The 24217-nt window shown below is 43.4% G+C and overlaps 2 protein-coding genes and 1 long non-coding RNA gene across 5 annotated transcripts; 2 read left to right on the top strand and 1 right to left on the bottom strand.

Moving 5' to 3' along the window:
- Positions 1-1923: 1923 nt before the first annotated feature.
- CIMIP5 (ciliary microtubule inner protein 5) lies at positions 1924-11694 on the top strand. Of its 2 annotated transcripts, XM_079970163.1 has the most exons (4): positions 1924-2125; positions 5521-5685; positions 8777-8816; positions 9907-11694. In XM_079970163.1, the coding sequence occupies exons 1-4, from the start codon at positions 2064-2066 to the stop codon at positions 10096-10098; spliced, it is 459 nt and encodes a 152-aa protein (XP_079826289.1). In that variant the 5' UTR covers positions 1924-2063; the 3' UTR covers positions 10099-11694. The 2 variants fall into 2 exon arrangements, with proteins under 2 accessions (XP_079826289.1, XP_079826288.1); XM_079970162.1 differs by lacking the exon at positions 1924-2125 and having other exon boundaries at positions 4854-5685.
- Positions 11695-13446: 1752 nt separating this feature from the next.
- LOC307212711 lies at positions 13447-15712 on the bottom strand. The gene is made up of 3 exons (XR_013837129.1): positions 15594-15712; positions 14861-14947; positions 13447-13909 (listed from the first exon to the last, which is right to left on the bottom strand). It is a non-coding gene; the product is annotated as an uncharacterized lncRNA (long non-coding RNA).
- Positions 15707-23044, top strand: SLC66A3 (solute carrier family 66 member 3). Of its 2 annotated transcripts, XR_013837036.1 has the most exons (8): positions 15707-15940; positions 17141-17223; positions 17309-17378; positions 18182-18239; positions 19636-19756; positions 20418-20459; positions 21795-22307; positions 22372-23044. XR_013837036.1 is itself a non-coding variant. In XM_079970156.1 (7 exons), the coding sequence occupies exons 1-7, from the start codon at positions 15792-15794 to the stop codon at positions 21884-21886; spliced, it is 615 nt and encodes a 204-aa protein (XP_079826282.1). In that variant the 5' UTR covers positions 15707-15791; the 3' UTR covers positions 21887-23044. The 2 variants fall into 2 exon arrangements, 1 of the variants encoding a protein (XP_079826282.1); XM_079970156.1 differs by having other exon boundaries at positions 21795-23044.
- Positions 23045-24217: the final 1173 nt, after the last annotated feature.

Below are 24217 nucleotides of genomic sequence, written 5' to 3'. Positions count from 1 at the left end.
TGAAAATAGCTAAAAATAATTATAAAATTGCTTGTTGATGTTTCTTTGTTCACTGGGCAAACATAACAGCGCAGAAGGAAAAAAGGGGGGTGTTTTAGTAAAGGCGATGAGTTTAATTTGAACATAGATTCAAACCTTCATTGCTTTAGGGTGCCCTCTACTGACAACTACATTAACGTTAAAAGATTGATTTAAAAAACCAACAACTTTCAAATAGTTGTTGAAGTGAGGTTCACCCTCTAAAGGAACATTTTTTTAAAAAGCTCTTTTATGATTATGCTCAGCATTTTTTCCCCTCCCCTTGAAACACTGCTAATTTCCTAACTATCCTGTCAACAGTAATAGTGAGCAGCTGGATCCTGAGCACTATAGATTACGAGGAAGGCCTTTCATAGGAAGAGCTGAGCTGCCAGCTTCTTTTGGCAAAGCAGCAGCAGAATTTCACCTGTCCAGCAGCTTAGTTTTCTGCCTTTGAAGAGCTTAGTGGTGGCAATGGATATGTGCCACCCCACTGAGAGTTATAGTACCCATGAGATCACCACCAGACAGATAATCCAAGCCAGAGCTTCCTTTCACTCTGTGGCAGTCCAAATAGCTATTTCGGATCAGATCCAAACCTTATGATGGATAGCCCTGTCTCGTTTCCCAAGGCTGCGAAGGTCACTGATTTGTTTGCTTCAACCTGCCTACTCTCAGAAAAGTATGTTTCCTTGTGATACTTCCATCACAGCAGACCTAAATCATAGGCTGTGTGCACATTACCTGCTTAAAAGGCAGCTGGGTTATTCTTTTTCTCGATTTGGATCAAACCAAGCCTTATGAGGAATGGTTGAAGGAGCTGGAAAAGAGGAGATATAATGTGATGTCACATAGAAGAGGGAAGCTTGGTTTCTCCAGCTCTGGAGGGTAGGACTCGAACAGATGGCTTCAAGTGACAGGAAAGGAGATTCTATCTAAACATTGGGGGGGGGGGGACGACTTTCTGACAGTAAGAGCTGTTCAACAGTGGAAAGGACTCCCCCGGGAGGTTTTTAAGCAGACATTGGATGGACATCTGTCACGAGATGTTTTAGCTGAAATTCCTGCATCACAGGCAGCCTGGACTTGAGGACCCTTGAGGCGGCTTCCAACTCTACAATTCTATGATTCTGTGAGCTATGATTCTATGAACGCTGATTTGTGGGTAAAACAGATCAACATGCAGCATTCCATCAGAAACAACAGGATAGGTACAGTTTGTGGCTAAAGACATGTACACAATGCTTTCCAAACCAGAAGTGAAAGCCCAATGGATGCAGAGCAAACAAGAACATGTATGATCAGCTTCTGGAGGCATCACAGGGGAAAGGGAGTTCACCATGCCAACAAAGAACAAGTTCCCTTCTGGAGGGACAGGGCACTTCAGCAGATAAAGGAACACATAGAGATATGCCTTTGAAGAGGAGTCAGTTACTTGGTTTTTTGTACACCTGGAGGGCCACCACAGGCTCCCCCATTCCCATGTTAAAGTCAGCTCCCTCTGTGTGTGGAAGGGAGGACGACCAAGGCTTTGGCTCTGAGAGTGGGGTCCTCACCCTCCCTTCCATGAAGATTTTTCCAGTTTTAATTCACAAGCACGCAAGTTGTTACCTGCCCTATGAAGGAAAACATACAAGCACCAATAAATGTTTGACACGCAATCGCGAACTTCTTTTCTCTCTGAGGGATATTGCCCTGCAGATGGCAAAGCTCTGCTATGAAAAGAGAGATGGCTTGTTGAGAAAGAGGCATAGCCATAATCACAACCCATCTGTTGCCAAAGCAATCAGAAAAGCCACTTGCAAACCTTCTGCAAGTTCTTCAGCCAATGGGAATTTATTTGAACTGTAAATTGAAGCCAAAGTTGCCATGGTGCGCTCTTTTGCCAACAGGACAGTTGGCTTACGCTAGCAATGTCCATGTGTATACTGTCAGTCACAAAGTTGAAATCAGACAAGCAAAGTAACTTGGCCTGAGCTACCTGCATTGCAGGGGGCTGAACTAGATTACCCTCAGGGTCCTCTCCAACTCTTCTGCGATTCACTATGGCTCTTCAAAGTCCTTTTTCTAAGAAAACGGGTTTGGAACGTCAGTTTCAACCAAAGAGGTATGTAGAACTGTGGATTTTGCAGAAATGTTGTTGGTGACACTGCTAAAAAACACACACTGTGAGGTGATGTTCAAAGAAGTAAGATGGAGCCTAGATCTTCCATCGTTAACCTTCCAGTTCTGGTGAAGAACTGGAACACATGTGGATGGTTCTCACAGTGAAGCTGTCAAAACCATCACCTCTTGAGGGAGTGTTTCTCTGTTTCTCAAATGTAGTTCATAGAATATATTATTGCAGGGATTTCTGCCATCACGTGGAGAATAACCATGCCCGCATGGATATTCCTGGTGGCTACTGGCAGGGCTTTGGAGAGTCTCCAGCATTGTCCCATGCTGTATGTGCACTTTAGGTTCCAGCTCGCTGTTTCCACGCAGAATAGTGCCCCAAGTAAGGCTAACCTATGGATCCGCTTGGAATAAAAACTTATGACAGTGCAGCAACACGAAGAGGATTCTGGCTACAGCAAGCTAACGAAATTTTCTCTTGAAGAGGATTAAGTGAGCAGGTTTCACTTCCGATATTCCTGGTCTATTTGGAAGTGGAGAAATGAATGGCATATTAGGGCTGTCTTCTGAGTTTCACTAAATGTGTTTTCCACATGAAGGCCACAAACATTGCCGGATCCCCCAACTCCCACCAGTTGCTGTCAGATGATTTAGTAAGAGGTCAGGGATGAAGGGAGAGAAGCCCAGCAAGGCTTAAGAGAGCCACAAGTTAGCTACTACTTGCTATAGAGCTATTCCTGCCAAATTCAATGGGGCTGCTGCTGTAGAGGAAGTGTTCAGTATTGTATTAATAGCAACAGAACAGGTAAAACAACTGGTAGAACAGTCCCCAAAGAAGGCAGGACAAATTTCTGTTGTGTAAAGTTTTGCTGACTGGTTGCCAAAGTAAAAGTGTGAGAATAATTTCCCCATTTAGACAGGTTTGACTCATAATTTGTGTTTTGAAGAGAAGAAAGCTTTTTCTTTCTTTTTTTTAGTTTTAAAAATGGATTTATATATGCTTGCAAATGTTTTGTTCAGTTTCAATTTGCCATGGATAAGAAAGAGAAATCAAATCAGTGTGGTGGCGGCGGCAGCTTTTTCCCATTGTATACTTTGCCCTATAACACCCTCTTGTGGTTTATATTTGTTTTGTCAGATACATCCCCTCCTGCCTCAGTAAAATAACAGGAAACCATGCAAATTTCCATTCTGCTTTTGGTATTGGTCTTCACTGACCTTCTGAGGAACCAAAGTGCACTGTAAACGCAACATGCTATGTGCATTCATGCTTCCACTCATAAATTAGTTCCGTTCTGTTTAGTGGTTAACCAAAAAGGTTTTAAGCACTCATTCATAAATCACTGAAAACAAATATCGAAGCCATGATGTTCTTTCCTATAGGACCCATCCGTCACCAGCCCTTTGCTGAACCACCTTTGCTGCACCAGAATTCATGTTATATGAAATCCCTGGTAACTTCAAACAACAGCCATATAAGGACACCAGATTTAAAAGCAACATACAGAAAGAAGCAAGGAGTTGAATTGGTGCCCCTATCCGGTCCCTTGCACCCTTGGAAATGAGATGTTGGCTGCTAAAAACAGCACAGGAGTGGTCTGGAGGGTGAATGAGCTCCTAGCCACTCTGAGCCAGAGTGGAGAGGCGCCATTTTTGTGCCCCCTCCCGGGCTTGCACCCTTGGTGGGGGTCAACCTAGCTAACCCCTGTTAGGTACACCCCTGTAGAAGTGTTAGGGGAGCCATATTTTCAGATGCATTGTCCCTATGCCTTCAGCACCATCTGACCACGCAGAAATCTGGCCAGGTGAAACATCTCCTGGCATGAAGGCAGTGATGGGAAAGGTCTGACCTGCTTAACTGCTGTGCATAGGAGTTGGGCCAATCAAAATGGGCTGGAGGTTTGCGTTGGGTTTATTCAATTTATACACTGCTTCCCACTAAAAATCTCCCGCAGCAAATTACACCCAAAGTAAAACATACAATAAAAATCGTGTAAGCATTATTTAAAAATAGACTTTGCAGCACAATATCATATTGCTGTCCAAATGTCCCTGCGGGGGCGGGATACCTTTAGCAGACACAAACACAAGTAAAATTCACTCTTGTTCAAGAAGATCTGATATTGGTCAAAAAGTAAACACCTTTGCTGTGCATTAGCTTTGCTTTTCGCCTCCAAGGGAACAGAGAGGGAAGCATCAAAGGCAAGAGGGATTTGCTATGTTTTGTTTCTTAGTTTGATCTTTCTACCTAGTACATCTTTTATACTAGAGGTGGGGAACCTGTGACCCAGATGTCATTGGTCTCCAGTTCCTAACTTCTCCAGTCAGCAAGGCCAATGTTCAGGGATAATGGGAAGTTGGGAGTCCAACACACCTGCAGGGTCACAAGTTCCCCAACAGTTGCTTTAGACAAAGCATTTAGCAGTCGCTCATCACCTTGTCCAAAAAGCAGCAAATAGGTATACAAATCTCACCTACCCAAAGCAGAAGATAGTTTGTGCACATGTGTGACCCCAGGACTGATATTTTTGTTTCCAGCCAGGTCTTAAAATACATACCTTTGCAAAACAAACAGATAACAGAAGCAGAGGATTGAATACCACTATAGCTAAAAGGGAAATTCCTAACCCACAAATGTCTAGCCAAGCCCTCTAGCAGACAAAAGGTACATGCCCTTTTGTCTGTGGTGAATATTCATGACAAAGCCAGTCTGGTTTCCAATGGAGACAGTAAACACACTGGGAAAACCCAAGGCTCTTGGGGTGTTTGGTTTCAGCTGCATCACCAGAACAAAAGCTACTAGTACTAAGCTACAACAACAGGCTCTCCTTACACAATCAGTGGGCATTCTGGGGATTCCTGAAGCAATGAGGGTGTTAGAAAGGGCACATCAGTGTGGCTTGAGTTCCAGGAACAAAAGCTTGCTACCAACAACTGATAACTCAGAGCTTCTAATAGCAGCATCTTTAGCTTAGAAAAATATTATTGTACGGAATCTTGCCTCCATGCAGTGCACAGATCCAGCTTCGCAACACAACACTGTTAGGCCATCCAGTAAGTGTGCACAAACTCAAACAGGAAACCTGCAGAACCTCTTCAGACATGTTGCGTGCTGGACACCAGGCTTTCGATTTGTTTCGCTTACCTAATCAAATGCCTAAAGGAAAATGCTGGGTAAGGAAAACTGCGAATGTTTAGGGACTTGCTAGCACTTGCCCAAGCTTCTTGGGGGCTGGTGACCCAGTATTGTTTGGCAGAGAAAAGCTCATATAGGATGGGGAGCAGAGCAAATGGACTCAGGAGGACAACGTCGGCAGGCTTCCGGTCACCGGCTACCAGCCCTGCAGATGTGAATTTAGCCTCATCCTCGTCTCCTTCGCTCAGCAGCAGCCAATCTGCAAGGACTCTACTGGCTACCACACAGAGCTCTGTGAAACAATCAAGCAAAACCCGTGGTGGAGAGGAGCAAGAAGCCCTGAAGGCAGACCAGGTCCGGCAGGACACGGTCTGGAGAGAGTTTGTGGAGGCCGAAAGAAGGGCGGCGAGATATTGGTGAGTAAAATAATAATAATAATAATAATAATAATAATAATAATAATAATAATAATAAAAAAAAAAAATTTGTACCCTGCCCCATCTGGCTGGGCTTCCCCAGCCACTCTGGCCAGCTTCCAACAAAGATTTAAAATACATTAAAATGTCACACGTTAAAAACTTCCCTGAACAGGGCTGCCTTCAGATGTCTAATAATAATAATAATAATGGTGATGATGATGATGTAGTATTATTTATACCCCGTCCATCTGACTGGGCTTCCCCAGCCACTCTGGGCGGCTTCCAACAAAATATTAAAATACCATATCAGACATCAGACATTAAAAGCTTCCCTAAATAGGCCTGCCTTCAGATGTCTTCTAAATGTCAGGTAGTTGTTTTTCTCTTTGACATCTAATGGGAGGGTGTTCCACAGGGCGGCCGCCACTACGGAGAAGGCCCTCTGCCTGGTTCCTAATTCCCTGTAACTTCGCTTCTTGCAATGAGGGAACTGCCAGAAGGCCCTCAACGTTGGACCTCAGCGTCCGGGCAGAACCATGGGGGTGGAGACACTCATTCAGGTATACTGGGCTGAGGCCGTTTAGGCACAACCGTACTACCAACTCATATCTGACCTCGGGCGGGCATCCTGGACTGCCACGACAGATGGGGAGTTTGTCCAGACTTCGGCTCATCCCACAGCTTTCCCAAGGAAAACCCACCATTTCCCCCTGAATCAGAATGAAACATCAATTGGTTTTTCTGCAGATTAATGTTTTCTGCTGCTCCAGAGAAGCGGACACAGAGCAATGGATCCAAACTACAAGAAAGAAGATTCCACCTAAACATTAGGACGAACTTCCTGACAGTAAGAGCTGTTCGACAGTGGAATTTGCTGCCAAGGAGTGTGGTGGAGTCTCCTTCTTTGGAGGTCTTTAAGCAGAGGCTTGACAACCATATGTCAGGAGTGCTCTGATGGTCTTTCCAGCTTGGCAGGGGATTGGACTCGATGGCCCTTGTGGTCTCTTCCAACTCTATGATTCTATGATTGTTCTGATTCAGCGGTAAACAGTGGGTTTTCCCCAGGGGAAAGTAGGAGAGACAAGGAAAAACACACTCAGAAAGCATGAGATAATTGGGAAACTAGGACTCATGCTTTCTAGGCACAGGACAAGCAGAATTGCGGATGGGTCATCAGGCTGTAGTCCAACCCCCCTTTGTGCCAGGCCAGGGGCAGGGGTGGGATTGGACAGAGGTGTCTCTTTGCCCAGTCCAGCCTGTTTGCTGGCCAGCGTGTCTGCAGATGAAGTGGTGGCACAGCTGTTTTGTCACAGCCTCCCACTGCCCAGCTGGCATTTGGACTGTCCTATATTACTCATTCGGATGCAGGTGGCGCTGTGGGTTAAACCACAAAGCCTAGGACTTGCCGATCAAAAGGTCGGCAGTTCGAATCCCCGCAACGGGGTGAGCTCCTGTTGCTCAGTCCCCGCTCCTGCCAACCTAGCAGTTCAAAAGCACGTCAAAGTGCAAGTAGATGAATAGGCAGGAAGGTAAACGGCGTTTCCGTGCGCTGCTCTGGTTCGCCAGAAGCGGCTTAGTCATGCTGGCCACATGACCTGGAAGCTGTACAGCAGCTCCCTTGGCCAATAAAGCGAGATGAGCACCGCAACCCCAGAGTCGGTCACGACTGGACCTAATGGTTAGGGGTCCCTTTACCTTGACCTTTTATATTACTCATTGTGGGTGCCACAGTTAGAATTTCCGTCTAGGTGCATTTGCCTGTTGTCTTGTTTCTTAGGGCTGTTGCTTTGCACAAAACATCTTTGAAACATATCTCTGTAAGAAAAAAAAAAAGCAAAGATAGGGGCCAAATGGTTGTATGCACTTTGCCTCAAGTGAAGAATATTTTCTTGTTTGGGGGAAATTCAGCACAGGAAAGGCCCCTTTTCATTTGTATCGTGAGCACTCTGGTAGAGGAGGCAAGGATCTTCTTTTTTCCAACGGTATGTTTGCACCAGGGCCAGCAGAATTCTAGAGCTTCTCACGCAATGGTAAATTCCATTTCATGGCAAATGAAAGCTCTCCGGGGGAAAAAACTTTCTTGTTTTGCAGGCTTTTAAGAACTGGGGTTACCGATTGCTCCGGCCGCTTAAGCCTTACGCCAATGCTGTGCTGCCTTCAAAAAAAAATGCAGTAACAGCATAAGTAATAATAGCATAGTAATAGTTTAATAGAACATAGGCATCTGGGCCAGTGGTTTTCCCACCCACCCCTCTTCAAACTCTGCTCTAATTGAAAGGTTTATCCCTGAAAGACAGTGTGACCACAATTACACACATGTTCATGCAATATGAAGAAGAACGTCTAAGGCAGGAGAGGGTGGAAAGAAGATTGGGATCCATTAGGAGATAGGTGGATGGTTTTGCAGTAGCTCACCAACCATTTCTGACTTCCTTACTTTTTTTTTTTAACCAAGTGCAGCAGCAAAAGGGCTGCCCCCACAACCAAATTGGCTACTCAATTTGCATCAGTCAGATGTAAATGTGTACTTGTATAGCAGGTCATTCCATGTATGGTCCGTGAGGTGCAACAGGCAAGCGGCTCTGCCCCACGAACCACCATTTTGCACGTGGTTCTGGTTAGTAGACCTTGGGGTAGTAGTAAAAAAAAAGCGGAAACCCAGCCAAATAGGCAGGGTATAAATATATTATTATTATTATTATTATTATTATTATTATTATTATTATTATTATTAACTCCACACATACATTAAGTAAAATAGAAACATCGCCACCGGACCCCACCCCCACTCACCATGCCCCCCTCCACCTCTTCCCCCCTTTTCTTCCTAATGTAACACTAATGTCTCAACAAATGAAACTGATCTGTAGAAAATGTAACTTGGAAAAAGAGACATTGCACATACTTTTGTAAACCAAGAAATATTTAGTAAAAAATACGTTAAAAGAAGAAGAAACCATTGGTTGGAGCCAGCCCTATAACCATATCTTTATTCTAGTCCTTTTAATGCCATCTTTAATTTCGGAACATCTGGCATTGCTATGCTTGGCTAACAAAACTAAAGCACTCTCTCTTTATTATTCCAAAGGTACCGGAACTGGAGTTTCTTAAAGGACTACGATCCATTGGTAAGTCAAAGGCGAACACCCCTGTTACAAAAGGGATGAGGAACTTTAGGGTGGTATAATTAAGATATTCTTGCCTTAATTATGCTTGTTCGTTCTGTCTTCTGCCCCCGCCACACACACACACACACATGCAACAATGGACCCTAGCAGGGGTCCACAAACTTTGGAAGTTTTTGGTAGCCAGGCAAACCTTTGCACACCAATGCTCTTTCCCGCAAAAGGTTGGGGAGTGATATGTTCTCATGTTAAGCTTGGGAGATGCTCCACCTAAGTGCTGGCAGAGTGCAGCAGCAATGCCTCCTTCCCAGAAACATGCTGGGATTGCATGCTGAGTACAAGGTCTCAGATTTTCTTGCCCTTCTCCATGTTTGGATCATGGCTGGAGGAATCACCAAGATGTTTTGTTAGCTTATAGTTCCCAGTCTCCCATCCAAGGGAGATAGGAGGCTGCTTTATAAAATGACAGACCTACTTAACTTCAGCAGAAAAAAAACTGCCTACAAGTCTCTCTCACTGAGCAATTCTCCTTTCTCTTAAAAAGAGTTTGTTTTACTCTTGTTTGTCTAGGTTTCTTAATTCATACTCATTTTAAATATTATTCAAATTCTATGCAAGGTGCCTTGCTGTCAGAAGAACATCAAAATCTCACTGCTTTCTGAGATGAGGCTGATGAGATTCCTCCACCCTTCTTCCAAGCACAAAAAAAGATATGACTGCAAAGGAAGAATTGTGGTCACATTTAAGAGGGTGCTACCAATTCTCTCCTTTGCAGCATGGTGACACCAGGTGACTGACAGGTGAGGAGACCCACTCACACCTGTTCATGTGGCCTGCAGGATGGTGGGGGCAGAAAGAAGAGAATTCTAGATCTGGACCACTAGATGAATTCAGCTGCCCACCCCTGCCTTATTTCTGGGAACTGTAGTACTACAGGATATAGACGCCACGTTAACAGTTATCCAATTTTAGTTCATATGTTGAAAACCGGTCTGTAAATACTTGGAAATAAAGGAAGTAAATGCAGTATTTACAGAAGCATTTTCTGTTTGTTTGAGGCAAGCTCACATAACTTGATGTTTCTTTTACCCAGGGCAGGATAAAAGAACCTGAGCAGCTTCCTGAATACATGTCAGTTTTCTCAGACAAAATTCCCAACACCAGCGGACATGTTATTGGCAGCAGAATGAACACAGATCTCGGCAAAACACTAGTAAAAATGGATTACTTCCTCAACTATGGCAGAAGAAAAAATAAACTTGGGCAGGAACTCCAGGCTTCGTAGAATCAGAAAAAAGAATTCTACTCCCCTCTTTTAAAAGAGGAACTACTGCTCTAACTACAACCACCTACAACCAAAAACAATAACATGCTTTCTCTGTCTCTCTAGATGCCATATTTCCAAAGGCTAGTTGAAATTCTATCCAAATAAGGCATTTAGTGATTTCAAAGTGGACACCTGAGAACATACGGATCACATTTAATATTTTTAGTTTCAACGTTTTAAGAAGTTTATGGAGCTGAATCACATTCCAAAAGCTTATTCTGTGCAGAGTTATGTTAGAGAACCAGGAGGTCTATCTTTACTAAATCTGTCATATTTGGGCAGCTTATATTTGCTCTACAAAAAACTAAGAGCCATCTACATTATCTGCCCACAGGCAGTTGCCATCATTATATTATATTCATTGCATCAAAGAGAACCAAAATAACTTTCACAGTGATATAGTGACCTGTGAAAGGACATGAAATTTAACAGCTATGCAAGTGAGAAATGGTTTCATTCAAGGTTACAGTTTGTTCCAGATTTGACCTTGCATTCTGCATAAGTTGTTGTGGGGAACAAAAAGCAGTCGTGACCTCCTAGCAGACAGTGCTGGCCAGAAGGCTGGCTGGCAGCTTCTGAGCAGATTGTTAAGAAAGCAATTTGCAACGATTTTGTACAAGATCTTCAGAGCAGGGAGAACCAAAGCTGTGCTTTCCCGATGTTTGCTGAGATCCCATCAGCCCCAGGCAGCAAGAATAATGGGAGCTGGAGTCAAACATCATTTGGAGGGGACCCTGATCTAGAGTCCTAGGAAATTATTTGAAGGTCCATGAGGCCACCGCTTTGCTGAAGGTAAGCAGATCCGGATCAGCCCAATGCCTGGATGGGAGACTGACTGGGAAATAAGAGTCATGGAAGATTGGCTGTCTGTACAATGAAAGGTGAGTTTCTCTCAAATGAAGACTGCATGGATTGCTTCTACGTATCTGCAGCCTTCAGCACCTATTGACTACGACTTCTCTTTACCCTATAGTTATAGCTCCTTTATGAACTATCACCAGTTCACCATCTTTCTTATGCAAAGTGGTCCAGAACATTACATAGTAAAGATCTGGTAGTGCCAAACAGGGGGTGCTTTGAGTGTACAAAGGCAATCCCTCTCACTGAGAAAAACGTTTCAGGACAGGTCTGTGGATGGCCATACCCAATCAAAAACTAGGATAGTCCCTGTTGTGTCCAGTGCTGGACGTGGGTGTTTAAGACTGAGCTGAAGGCCTGATGCACAATGGCAGAAGAAACTGACTTGTTGCCCAGATAAGGACAGAAAGTGATGATCCTGGAATCGATAATGTCAAATTAAGGAGCTTAAGAACTCTGCCCTAAGCAACTTAAAGGAAGCTGTGTTGGTCTGTGAAGTGGGTGGGGGAATAATACACCATCTTGAAAATGAATCTAAAAGCTGGCCTTATAGCTATAAAACCCAACTTAACTTCTTGTACTTTTTTTTATTTCTCCTCATCCCTGCCCTGCACTTTGTGTAATGTCTTGACGGATGAAGAGTTCAGGAGAACTTGAAAGCTTGCCGCTATGTTACGGCATTTTGGTTGGTCCCAATAAAGTATCTAATTGCTGGTAAACTACACAAATTATTGCCTAGGAAACTACTGGAAAGCAGAGGAAAACAGAGAGTCCTAAGGGATCGTTCGGCAGAGGTTTTACATCCACCCAGTCCCAGCTGACTGAACTGATTGGACCCACTAGGAAATAATTGCCACTGGCTTCCTGTTGCTGAAGCCCTTTTGTGGGAACCAATGGTCCCTTATTTTAAATGCTTTTTAAAAGCACTCATTTACAGCTGGTCATGTACACTACTACTGGTAGGATTCAGCATGTGACGGACCATACTTGTCAAAAGAGTAATAGTACGAGAGTGACTCATTCAATTCAAGCTGGATGCTACCATATTGCAACTAGAGAAATCACTGAACTGTTAGGCTGGGGAAACTTGTCTCCTTCTACATCCACCTTTGTAGGTTAGGCTCAAAAGTACATGGTACAGTGGTACCTCGGGTTAAGTACTTAATTCATTCCGGAGGTCCGTTCTTAACCTGAAACTGTTCTTAACCTGAAGCACCACTTTCACTAATGGGGCCTCCTGCTGCTGCCGCGCCGCTGCTGTGCAATTTCTGTTCTCATCCTGAAGCAAAGTTCTTAACCCGAGGTAATATTTCTGGGTTAACGGAGTTTGTAACCTGAAGCGGATGTAACCTGAAGTGTATGTAACCTGAGGTACCACTGTACTGAGTTAGCACTGAAGGAAAGTCACCATTGTTATTTACAGTGTGTTTCCCATGAAACAGTAAACCTGAATGAAAACCCAGAGCAGATGAACTAAGGTATTTACTCTAGAATAAGCAGGTTGGTGTTTTGTTTTGTTTTGTTTTGTTTTGTTTTGTTTTGTTTTGTTAACCAGGGTATTGATGTCTGAATGAAGACATCAAATGGCTTCCTGTGATGAGGAACATCTACATTTGCAATGTGTTGGAAATCCTGGAAACCAGCATTGAAATAAATTTTTTCCAGCATCAACTGGCTCTGCCTTCTCTTTATCACTTTGCTGTGGGGTGCAAACCACTTTCCAGTTGTACCCGTGTTGATCACATCACTAGCCTGGAAAGCCAAGTACTGCCTACCTGACTAAGGGTAGCTCTCCAAGATCTGGGGGGGGGGGGGAATGCCTTTCGCAGCCCTGATAAGCCCTATTACCTGGGGTCCTTGTAAGGGATATGACAGCGGTTGAACCTGTGATTGAAGCTCTGTGTTTCTTATAATGGCTTCATCCTTTTCTGCCAGCCAGGATCTCAGAAAATCCTGAAAATAGTTTTCTATTGGACTCGAAGGCTTGGTGAGACTCTGTGAAGAAGAACAAAACACTTTGGAGGATACACAATGGTGATGTTTTCTTCCTGACTAATTGAATACAGAATAAATAACACTTTGTTCACAATCCTAAAACCACTTAAGATAATCACACAGAATTCAGTGATGTTGCTACTGAATGCAGAGACTACAACACAAAATACTTAGCGACCTGCAGATGGCACTCAAGGCTGACTTATTAAAAAATGTAGAGATTTTCCATGCAACACATAGGTAGCAATATAGAGAGCGTTCAGGATTTTCTTTCTGTTTTCATCTTATAGTCCGAAGGAAATCAATTGTGCTGATAGGTCTTTGAACCTAATCACCTTTGATAACAACACTACTTACGATTTCTGTTCAGTGAACAGGTGCTAAGAAGCATCAAGCAAAATTATTCAGAAGCAAATAAGAAACCTTGTCTGTAGTGTAAACGTTCTTCTAACTTACAGATCAAGCAGGGTTAGGATCTACAGTCAGATTTGGGGAAAGTGCAGGGCTTAAGTGGGGGCAGTGCAGAGTCACACAATCCTGAAGTTTTGAATTCCAGTCCTAGCACACGCAAATAAGGGTGGGCTTCTAAGCATGTGAAGTCTACAGTTCTCTCAACCAGCCTCCCCCGTTTCCTGAACGTTCCAAATCAGACAGTGAGGATTCCAGACATACTTGAGTCCCAATAAAGCTATGGCGAATGGGAATGCAAATGGAAATGTGTCTGGAATGTAGAGTTGCTAAATAACAAGGTGAAAATACAAGCCCAGTATATTCCCGCCTTCAACAGCAAGGGGGAAGAACCTGTGACCTTTCCGATGCGCTGGTCTATGATTCCTACCATCCTTGACCATGGGCTGTACCGAGTGGGGCTGATGGGAGTTGTAGTCCACCAACATCTGAAGAACCACAGGATTACCTGGGAAACAAATCAGAGATAGCCAATGTGGCACTCTCTGTAACATTTTTTTGGCCTACAACCCCCATAATTCCTGACCATTAGCTAAGCTGGCTGGCAAGGATGGTAGCTGGAGTCCAACAATATATGGGGGGGGGCCCCACACCACTGGCTATTTGACAGACAGCGTAAGGTGGAGGCCCTTCACAGTGCAGAAATATAAAACACTGCAAGCCAGCATATACTCATCAAGCTGTTGTTAAACGCTTGAGCTTACAGTGACTAGTTGAGTACAGTGGTACCTCGGGTTAAATACTTAATTCATTCTGGAGGTCCGTTCTTAACCTGAAAAGGTTCTTAACTTGAAGCACCATTTTAGCTAATGGGGCCTCCCGCTGCCGCTGCGCCGCTGCTACGTGATTTCTGTTCTCATCCTGAAGCAGAGTTCTTAACCTGAGGTAATATTTCTGGGTTAGCGGAGTCTGTAACCTGAAGCGTATGTAACCTGAAGCGTATGTAACCTGAGGTACCACTGTACTCAGTGTTTCTCCTCAGACTTGAATTGTCTGATCCTATGCAACAACATGTTCATTTGGGGATTTGAACCCTGAACTCCCAGGTCCTAGTCTGGCACTCTAACCACCACACCACACTTCTTAGTGCACTTCTGCTATGGGCAGCTATATAAATTAAGTAGGTAAACAAATGTGAGAAAAGCAAAATGTCACTTAGAGAAAGATCTGAAATATTTTCCTTGAAGCTTGAATTTGTTTTATTCTGGGTTGTTTTATTTGAAGTTTTAATGTGTTGTAAACCACTTTGAGATTGTTTCTTTAAAATATAAAGTGGTATAGAAATGAAATTATTATTATGATGAATAATAATAATAATAAATGCACATAATAGGCTTGCAACCCAAGTCTGCAACCCCATGCACACTTTCCAAAGCAGTAAGATCACACTGGGACTAACTTCTGCATAAACATACCAATAATTCTGCGAGTTGTGCGTAACTTCCAAAGTTGCCTTCTTTCCCCCCCTCTAGAACTCCTCTGCTGACTGGCAAAAAAGAAAGAAATTCAACAGGTGCAGCTTAACAGGACAATTGGAAAAACATAACTGGTTGGATATTTGATTTGCCGTGAAACACATAAGGCGGGCGGCACGCCCTACCTGTGAGGTGGGGGAAGGAGTAATGCAACTGAAAGAGGGGAAGCCCTGCTTTGCAGCAGGTGATGTTGACAACAGTTGTTCCCAGTGCTTTTCTTTATAACGATACTAAGAACGAACCTCTTTTCTTTTGCAACCATTTCGCGCCGCCACGCACGGCGCTTTGATCAAGCACGGCACCTCATTAAAACAACAACAAAATGGACTTAAAAAAATAAATAAAAATCACTGGGTTTTGCCAACTGAATAACAAACAGCCTGCTTTTTTTGCGGCAGAGCGATGCGAAGGAGTTAACTCGTGAGACTTCCCCCCCTCCTCCTATTGTGGGCGCGGCCTTTGAATCTCGGAATAGGATTTTTCGTTTCCATCTGCGCCCTCGCCAGAATTCATTAAAAGCAAAAACTAGGAATACCTCTCGGGGGGAGGGGGAGGTTCACTACTACTGCACTACGATCACTACAACAACTACCACTAGTAATAATAGTGAGGGGGAAAGGGATGGCGGGCGTGTGTGTGTGTGAGGAATATTAATACCTTTTTGCAATCCGCGCGCGCCATGCAAGCGGAGAAACAGGCGCCCAGGGCGCGCCGCCTTTCCCCTCCTCTCTCCTCCCACTGGGCGTTTTCCTCCCCTCGCTCCAGGGCGGCGGAAGCAGGAGGGAGACGAGCCCGCGGCGGGGCTGCTGCATCAGCAGCATCTTTTGGGGAGGGCGGAGGAAAAGGGGCATCGCCATGGGGCCGGAGTCGCTGCTGCTGGACGTGGCCAACTGGAGCACGATCCTGGTTTGCGGGGTGCTCAAAGTGCCGCAGGGAGCCGCCTTGCTGGCTGCCAAGTCCGCCCGGGGAGTCAGCCTGGAGAGTTTGGTGCTGGAGCTGAGTGGGCAAGTAAAGGGATCTTTTAAAAGTTCTGGGCTTCGTTTTTCTCTTGGCTTTCGGAAGAGGGAGAACTCCCGTTTCCCTCTTGAGAGTTTCCTGGCGCTAAAGCACGCGAGGGAGGGGGAAAGCACTCTGAACACGCCCAGAGGCAAGGCACTCCCCGTTATGTTTTCATTTCCTGAGCTGCTTTCAACTCAAGTTGGCATAGGTCGAGTTCCTGGGCGGGTCTCGCCTTCCGGCGCTGGCTGCTCTCAGGATTACTCATCTGCATTCTTGCATTTCACGGGGTCAGACTAGATGACCGTCGGGTACCCTTCCAACTCCACAATTCTATAATTGCTGTATCATGTGTGGCCTGCCTCCTACCAGATGATTCAAAAGTTCTAGGGCTGAGCCCGTTTTTGAAAACGGAAGAGAAATGTGAGCCTTGGCTCGTTTGCAAGAGACGTAAACATAGCTTTAATTTGCATGATGGCCCCCAAACTTTTCTTTTCCCTTCTTTGGGCAACTTTGAAAAAATAAATAAATGAAGTAACAAGTAGTATCGCTGAGCATGTGCCCATTTCATTCCCTGTATCGCAGACTGGCTCCAGGTAGCCTCTTCTATATCGGTTGAGCTCCCTGGAGCAGAAGGTGTGGTTTTCCCACAAGCCCTAATGTATTTTATTTTACGTACAGTATTTAAAATATATAGTCTGTTTTATAAATCTCTTCTTTTAAGGTTGGGTGGGTACTTCTAAGGTTGTTTTGCACAGAATAGTCACCTTATTCCAGTGCTGTGGACTTTACAACCACAGTCATGCTAATAAAACACAGAAAGCAGAAACAGCAATAATAAATCATTAGCTGTGTGTGTGTACACACTGTACCTATTAACCACATGCAAAACATTCTTCTTCTCAAAGAATTCTGGGCGCTGTAGTTTAAGGGTTGCTGGGAAATAGAACTCTGAAGGTTGGACTACAGTGCCCAGAATTCTTTGAGGGAACGAATGTGCTTTAAAGATATAGCTTATACCACACAGCCCTTCTGTGCTCCAGTGCAGTTGTGCTTCGTAACCCACAGATATTACTAGGTTTATTCATGCCCTGTGTTATTAAGGGCTAAGTCATGTCTTGCCCTCTGTAACTGACCCCTATCAGAGGTGGATTTAGAAGATCATGAGCGGTTAAGGTGCAAATTGAAATTGTACCTTTCCCTTTCAGCTTCCTCGTATGCCTGCGATATATGAGTTACTACAATTATCCTCTGCCGACGTATATAGAATATCCTATCATCATTGCGCAAGGTAGTACATTGCTCCTACCCACCAGTATTGCAGCATCATTTGTTTCTCTCGCTCACGATCAACGTTTTCATTTGTTGTGTTTCAGATGTCATTCTTTTGCTATTTGTTCTTCATTACGGTGGCAAAATGAAGCATGCTTTGCCTTACACAGCCATGTATCCTTTTAACTATCTGTTTGCTCATTTCCATTTATATAGCATTTCTGCTGGTTCTTTTTGTATTCCATCTTCTTGAATAAAGCAACTATTTTCCAGCACACATTCCTGATTTGATGTGCACATTTTCCAGGATCTTATTCAGGTTTTTTCTGGTGGATTAAGGTGCAAAATTTGCAATTGATTCACTGTAATGGAATATAAGGACTTTGTGGGGAAAGTTCAGGTCCATCATGAACAGCCTTTCTTTTAACTCCTAAGATTCTTTTATTTTTAGCTTATGTGCCGTGCTTATAATTAAAATCAAAACTCTGTACCAGGGTAGAGCAACCTGTATACATTGCACATAAGAATATTTACATAATTTGCTTATTTTGCATAAGGGGTAATTAAACCCCATCCCCTCAAATGAGCACCCTGTCCAAATTCCCCTCTGGGTTCTGGCATGATGAGGCATTGCCTATCTTTTACAGCATGCTCTCCATCCTTTTTGGGCCTATGGGCACATTGGAATTTTGAGTGTGTTTTGGGGACCAGCGCAAAATGGCTGCCTGGGAGGCATGGCTCACAAGATGGCTGCCAGAGAGTGGTCTATCCAATCACAAAATTTACAGCCTTGGGGCTAGAAACCCTATGTGGTGATTTTTACAGGCTACCTTTGCAATTTAGTAATTCCTTAATTGGCTTTTAATTCATTCCTTAAGCTACCTTGAGAAGATAGGGTGTAAATGCATTTAACCCAGTGAACTACCAAGTGTCCACCTGATTGCCATCATCCTTATGCAACTTAACCTCAAGATTAGATTTGTGGCAGGATGGTACATGCTAACCCTGCAGAAATGGATAGTGGACCTGGCTATGGTAAGTAGTTGGAAGGAACGCGCCTATTGCCTGGTTTGCACATCACGGTAAGCCAAACTTTGGCTCACCCAGATTGCGTGAATGCGCAGGCTTCCAGAGGAAAGCTTGCAGCCACTTTTGACTTTTTAAAATCCTGCACCACACTGAGCTAACCCAGGTTGGTTAAGCTCTTTCCTTACTAACCACAAGCTGAATAATAAACAGTGGCCCAGGTTCGGATGACACACTAAGCCAAAGCATGGCACAGCTCAGTGTGGCAGGAAGTAAAAAGAACAGGGAGGGGCAAAGTAGCTTTGAATTTCTTGCTGCCAGCCCACAAGCTTCTCATGGGCCAGTTGAGTCATAAGCTTGGCATGCACATCATGCTCAGCAAAGTCTTTTGTTTAATGCAGTGTTTCCCAAACTTGGGTCTCCAGCTGTTTTTGGACTACAACTCCCATCATCCCTAGCTAGCAAGACCAGTGGTTGGGGATGATGGGAATTGTAGTCTGAAAACAGACCCCAAATTTGGGAAACAATTGTTGAATGGTTCCAGTTCTTGGTGTAAAGTTTTCATGTGTACTGTGGGAAGGTGGTGGATTGGAAAGCCAGAACCCAGTGACCTGGCTGTTGAATGCCCCTCCCCCCCTTTCACCTGCATTAAGATATACCGTATTTTTCCGTCTATAAGATGTCCCCATGTATAAGATGCCCCCTATTTTGGGGGACTCAAAAATACACAGTCCACCCTCAGCAATATCCGTATATAAGATGTCCCTTAATTTTTGACATTATTTTTTAGGGAAAAAACCTAGTCTTATACACGGGGAAATATGGTATATTATAAAACATTTATGCATTGCTGCAGTGTTTCTTACTCCTGAAAATCACTCATAGGCTCATTCTCCTGCTGCTTATGGAAAACGAGGAGGAGCTTAAACTATGACAAGCGAAACCTTTGCTGAGCCAAGCCATTTTAACAAATTCTTTATTCCATTTCTTGCCTCTATGAGTGTTGAAAGAGCCATTCAGATTGCAGCTGGCTTTCCTAAATTACATTTTTTTTATTTTAAATAAAGAGTGCTGAATCTGTACTACTATAAAGTTATAGGTAGACTTCACAAGATTGGAGAGGGGCTGAGATTGACTATGTTTGTATTTTAAATGTTTGGGATTAAGCAAAATATGCAATCCTGGGTTTGCAATCCTAGCCCCATTTACCTGGGAATTAGCACCACCGAATTCAGTAGAACTTACTTCTGAGTGGATGTGGTTGTGATTGAGCTGCCAAGTCTTCAGAGGTTTAGAGTAGACTTAAATCTCAGCTCGGAGTTAAAACTCTCCAAAGCAGCTGATTTATCCTGAATTGGGGCAGTTTTCCACTACTTCCCACTCTATCCCTTTTCCTTCCCTGCAGAACTTAAGCACTGTAATCAGTGCTGCAAGTAAACTTGTGCAGCTTCGATATCTTTGGCGGACGAGAGATTCCGGGCAAGTGAGTGCCACGACTTGGAGTCTAGCCACATATACCTGTGCAAGTAAGCAGCTTCTCAAACTTTTAGCTTTGTTTACTAAATACAAATAAAACAAGGATGCCAGCATCAGAACATTTTCTAATGCAAATTACCCTGTGCAAACTCCCACTTTAGTCCCTGCACCCCCCCCCCCCAGAAAACACACATCCTTGTTTTGATGGGAGCAGCTCATGCCTGAAATAGAATTGCCTCCAAAAATTGTGTAATGCAAACTTCTGAGTTTCCAGCTCAAAGGAATTCCAAGGGAAATTAAAAGTTTGTCGGCCTAATAACATTTTGGAGATGGTTCCTTATATCCTTATACAGAGAGAAAATGAATGGAAGTTGTGGGCGCCATCTGTAGTGTGAGTGCCATCTGCACTGGAAATTCTGCTGGGAGTGGTGTAGAAACTACACACAGTGAACGAAGTTTACTTAAACGGGCTGGATTTGCTTGCAGTTTTAATCTGAAACAAAAATTTTGAATCGCACATGGAAGGAGAAACATCAGAGGAATGCAGAATTATCAGCGAAACATCTTGCGTAGGGGGTAAAAGTGGTTCTAACCTGAGCCATTTCACTTATCTTGGGGAAACCACAGGTTTCAAAAGGCCAGTATATTTGCTTGACGACTCTCCCCTTTTGCCTGTTTAAAGTGTGCTAATATGCTCTCTTTCAATTGCAGCCAGAATATTTACAACAGTAATGACAACAAAGGATGTTACAGGTAATATTGTAATGCCGGGTGATTTGTGTGTGTGTCAATTTAAAATTTGTTTCGCTGAGAACAATAAAATAAGGGGTCCTTAACTGGTCAGCAAATACACTGACACATTTCCATCAATAGCAGTAGGGCAGATGGTTTTATGCTACCTGGTTACATAATTTTTGTTTCACTGGCATATAATAAAGCAAAGACATGGTTTTTTTTTGGGGGGGGACACACAGACTCTTGCAAATATCTGGTTTATGCTATATCTCTTTAGGGGGAAATGCTTGAATTGTTTTCGACAAGTCAGTCTCTTCAGACCTGTTCTTTGCATTTTAAACGAAAGGATTAGAAGCATTTTAAACAAAAGGATTAGAATTTGACTTAAAATCCTCTGCATATAAATTCTGCAATTCAAGTGATTTATATTAATATTGTACTTTCAATATTGATATTGACAAGGCAGGTGGAAATGTACATTCCAATCAATCTGCCACTTTGCAGACATGGATGGCAACCGTGTGCTTTGCATCTAGCAGTGCATCTCACAACCGGCACTGCGCATTATGTTGCAGTTAAGGGGATCTGTAAACAGAAGTCGCCTTCCGTGTGTGAATTTTGCCTTGTGGGATGCATGCAAATTAGCACAGTTGTCAGGTATTTCAGTAGCTACTGTGAGGTCAGCTTGGCATAGCTGTGATTATACCTGGAAGTTTCTTTTAGCTTCTGGGCTCAAATATTGGCCTTTTAAAACCTTAAAGCGGGGGTAGTTAACCTGCAGACCTATGTTGCTGAATTAAAACCCGCATCAATCCCAGCCTGTATGGCCCATGGTCAGGGTAATGATGGGAGTCGTAATTCAGCAGCTTCGAGAAGGCCATTTATTAGCCACACCTGCCCTTAAATGCTTTGGGGCCAGGCTATATGAAAGACTACCATTTCCCAGGATTGAAGAATTAGCATTCAAAGCCTTGCACTCTGGTCCGCAAGTAAAAGTGGTTAGGTTAGCATCAAGGACAGGGCCTTCTCCATGGTGGCTCTTTATTTCTGGAATGCCCTCTACAGGGAAAATTGTATGGCACAGAGCTTTAAGAAAATGCTTTGGGGCTTTAAAAAATATTGTGCGTGTTGTTGTTGTTTTTAGAACTGTTATCTGTAACTGTTTTTAATACTGACAGTTTTTACTGCTTTAAATCGTAGAATGTTAATGTTGTCTTCTATTGATCGATTGTAAGCTGTATCGAGAGTGTGTATCCTATGAGAGACTAAATAGAAATATAGTAAATTAAGTTACATACAGTAAAATGGAGGAAAACAAAGCAGTTTTTAACTAAACATTCCCCCCCCCCACAGTTCTGGTCCGTTTCATAGTCATGATGGCTCTGAATATATGGGTCACAGCAACTATACTGCACTACAGGAAGCCAGCAAAGAAGAGTGATTAAGATGATGTTCTGTCTATTTTAAGTGGCCTGGACCAAAAGGAAGAATGAAACCAATATATGAGACGGTAAATTAGGACCAAAGTTATCACCAAGCTTCAGTAAACCAGCAATCCATTTAATGGGAAACTGCTGATGTTTCACACACTAAAGGAAGTTGCCACTATGAATTCATTAAAAGTTTTGATGTTTGTTGGCATGCATACACTTTGATGTATTTTATAAGAAAATTTTAATGGATTGCCAAATGAGTGCCCATATACAATTATTGAAATACTAAAGCAACTTATGCCTCTCACTCTCCCACCAAATATCTATTGCCCAACTTAAATGCAGCTGTGGTGTCCCTTTTTGTCAAATTCCAGTTACATATGATACAAGCGTTGTTCCAGGGTATGAGGTTGTAGCACCCTTAAATGTATTAGTTGCTCTGGTATCAGCCCCTTACCATAAAACTTAATTTCATAGCCGAAGCTTATGTTTCTGAGGTTACAGTGTGCTCTTTCTCACACACAACTGGAGTCTTAACTCCTCTACTTGCTCAGTAAACCTATTGCTGCTGCCTGCTCTGTGGTAAGTTGGTTCTCAAGTTTCATGGACTGCAATAATAGTTTATAAAAGCTAAGTTTCTTTGGATTGGGGTCTTATTTTTTTACACATCCAACTTCCTATTGGTTAGCTGGTTCTCAATATCTAATGGGTGCCTGTAAAAGAAACAACAGCCTACATAAATGCTTTAAGCATTTCCAAAATAACTGCAAGAATGGGTTTGTTTTGGTTGAAATACACATTAAACTCCAGGAGTATAAACCCCCATTATAAACTTGCCTGAGCTGGGAAAAACAGCTGTTTAGGCTGGCTACCTAGGATTCAGTGGCATTTTTGAAGGACAGTTGGAAAAGAGCGGCAATGCTTTGTCACAGTTCAGAAAGCATAAATATACAATCCTTTATTTTGAAAGGCACTTTCGGAAATGCTTCCAAATATGTGAAAGCAAGCAGCCATTCTCTACTTCCCTGTGGAGCAAGGAAAAGGCAAAAATGGTGTTTTGAGCTGAATCTGTACAATGCAAATCTATACACCTTTTTGAGCAAGCCAAGCCATGAAAACTTTGTAAGATTAGAACAGTTTAAGTCAACAAAAGCTTTATATTAAACACAATGCTTCTTACATGGTTTAAATCTATGCTTGGGGAAAATAAACCTTCTATGGCTTTAACTGCTGTAGCAGTTGTACATTACCGAGGAATGAGTAACATCAATTTAGTCTTAGCACAAAGGTAAAGGTACCAGATAGTTAGGTCCAGTCACAGACGACTCTGGGGTTGTGCGCTCATCTCGCTCTATAGGTTGAGGGAGCTGGTGTTTGTCCACAGACAGCTTACGGGTCATGTGGCCAGTATGAGTAAAGCCACTTCTGGCGAACCAGAGCAGCGCACGGAAACACCGTTTACCTTCCCGCTGGAGTGGTACCGATTTATCTACTTGCACTTTGACGTGCTTTCAAACTGCTTGGCGGGCAGGAGCTGGGACCGAACAATGGGAGCTCACCCCATCGTGGGGATTTGAACTGCCGACCTTCCAGTCGGCAAGCCCTAGGCTCTGTGGTTTAGACCACAGCACCACCCCCGTCCCTTAGCACCAAGGTAGAAGACAGTATTTCAAGGTGTCATTCCTTGGCAAAGTGCCCTGCACTGCGTTATGGGATAAATGCTACCTAGGAATTCCCATTGTGTGGAAAGCTTTACAGTGTTTAACGTGAAGAGAGAAGACTTACTACAAGCTGGTGTGTGGATGGGGGCTGTTGCCAAGTAGTGCAAATTAAAGAACCAAAGCAATCATAAAACCAATGCATGCTTGCATGATCCAGTCCAAAATGCATACATTATCAATGACTTGTCAATTTGCCTCAAAGGGTTTTCCCAATTATACAGGCAGGGAATCCTCCTGGATTGGTGTAGCAAACAAGCCACTCTGGATATTAAGAAAATTCCTAACTAGCATGGCCAATGGGGATGATACGAGTTGGGAGTCCAGCAATATCTGGAGCTGGTCATTCTTGTTCTGAAGACACTTCAGTACCTCATGCCACATTTCCAGCTAGTTCAAGTGCAAAACCTAGTAGTGCCAATGTTTACTCCCTTGAACCAGGTACAATGTGGAAGTTGCGTCTTAAGCAGCAGCCTGTTCTCAGAACAGTGGGATACAGAAAACTACAAGCTAGGAGCATATATGGCTGTTATCAACTGCATGACAAACTACCTTTTAGTTTGGAGAAAACCAAGCAGAGGGGGACACAAGTGGCATATGAAATTATGCATTGTATGAAGAAGGC

The sequence above is a fragment of the Podarcis cretensis genome (genome assembly GCF_951804945.1).
Source record: "Podarcis cretensis genome assembly, chromosome: 3".
NCBI lineage: Eukaryota > Metazoa > Chordata > Lepidosauria > Squamata > Lacertidae > Podarcis > Podarcis cretensis.
This window is presented reverse-complemented; position numbering and strand designations above follow the sequence as displayed.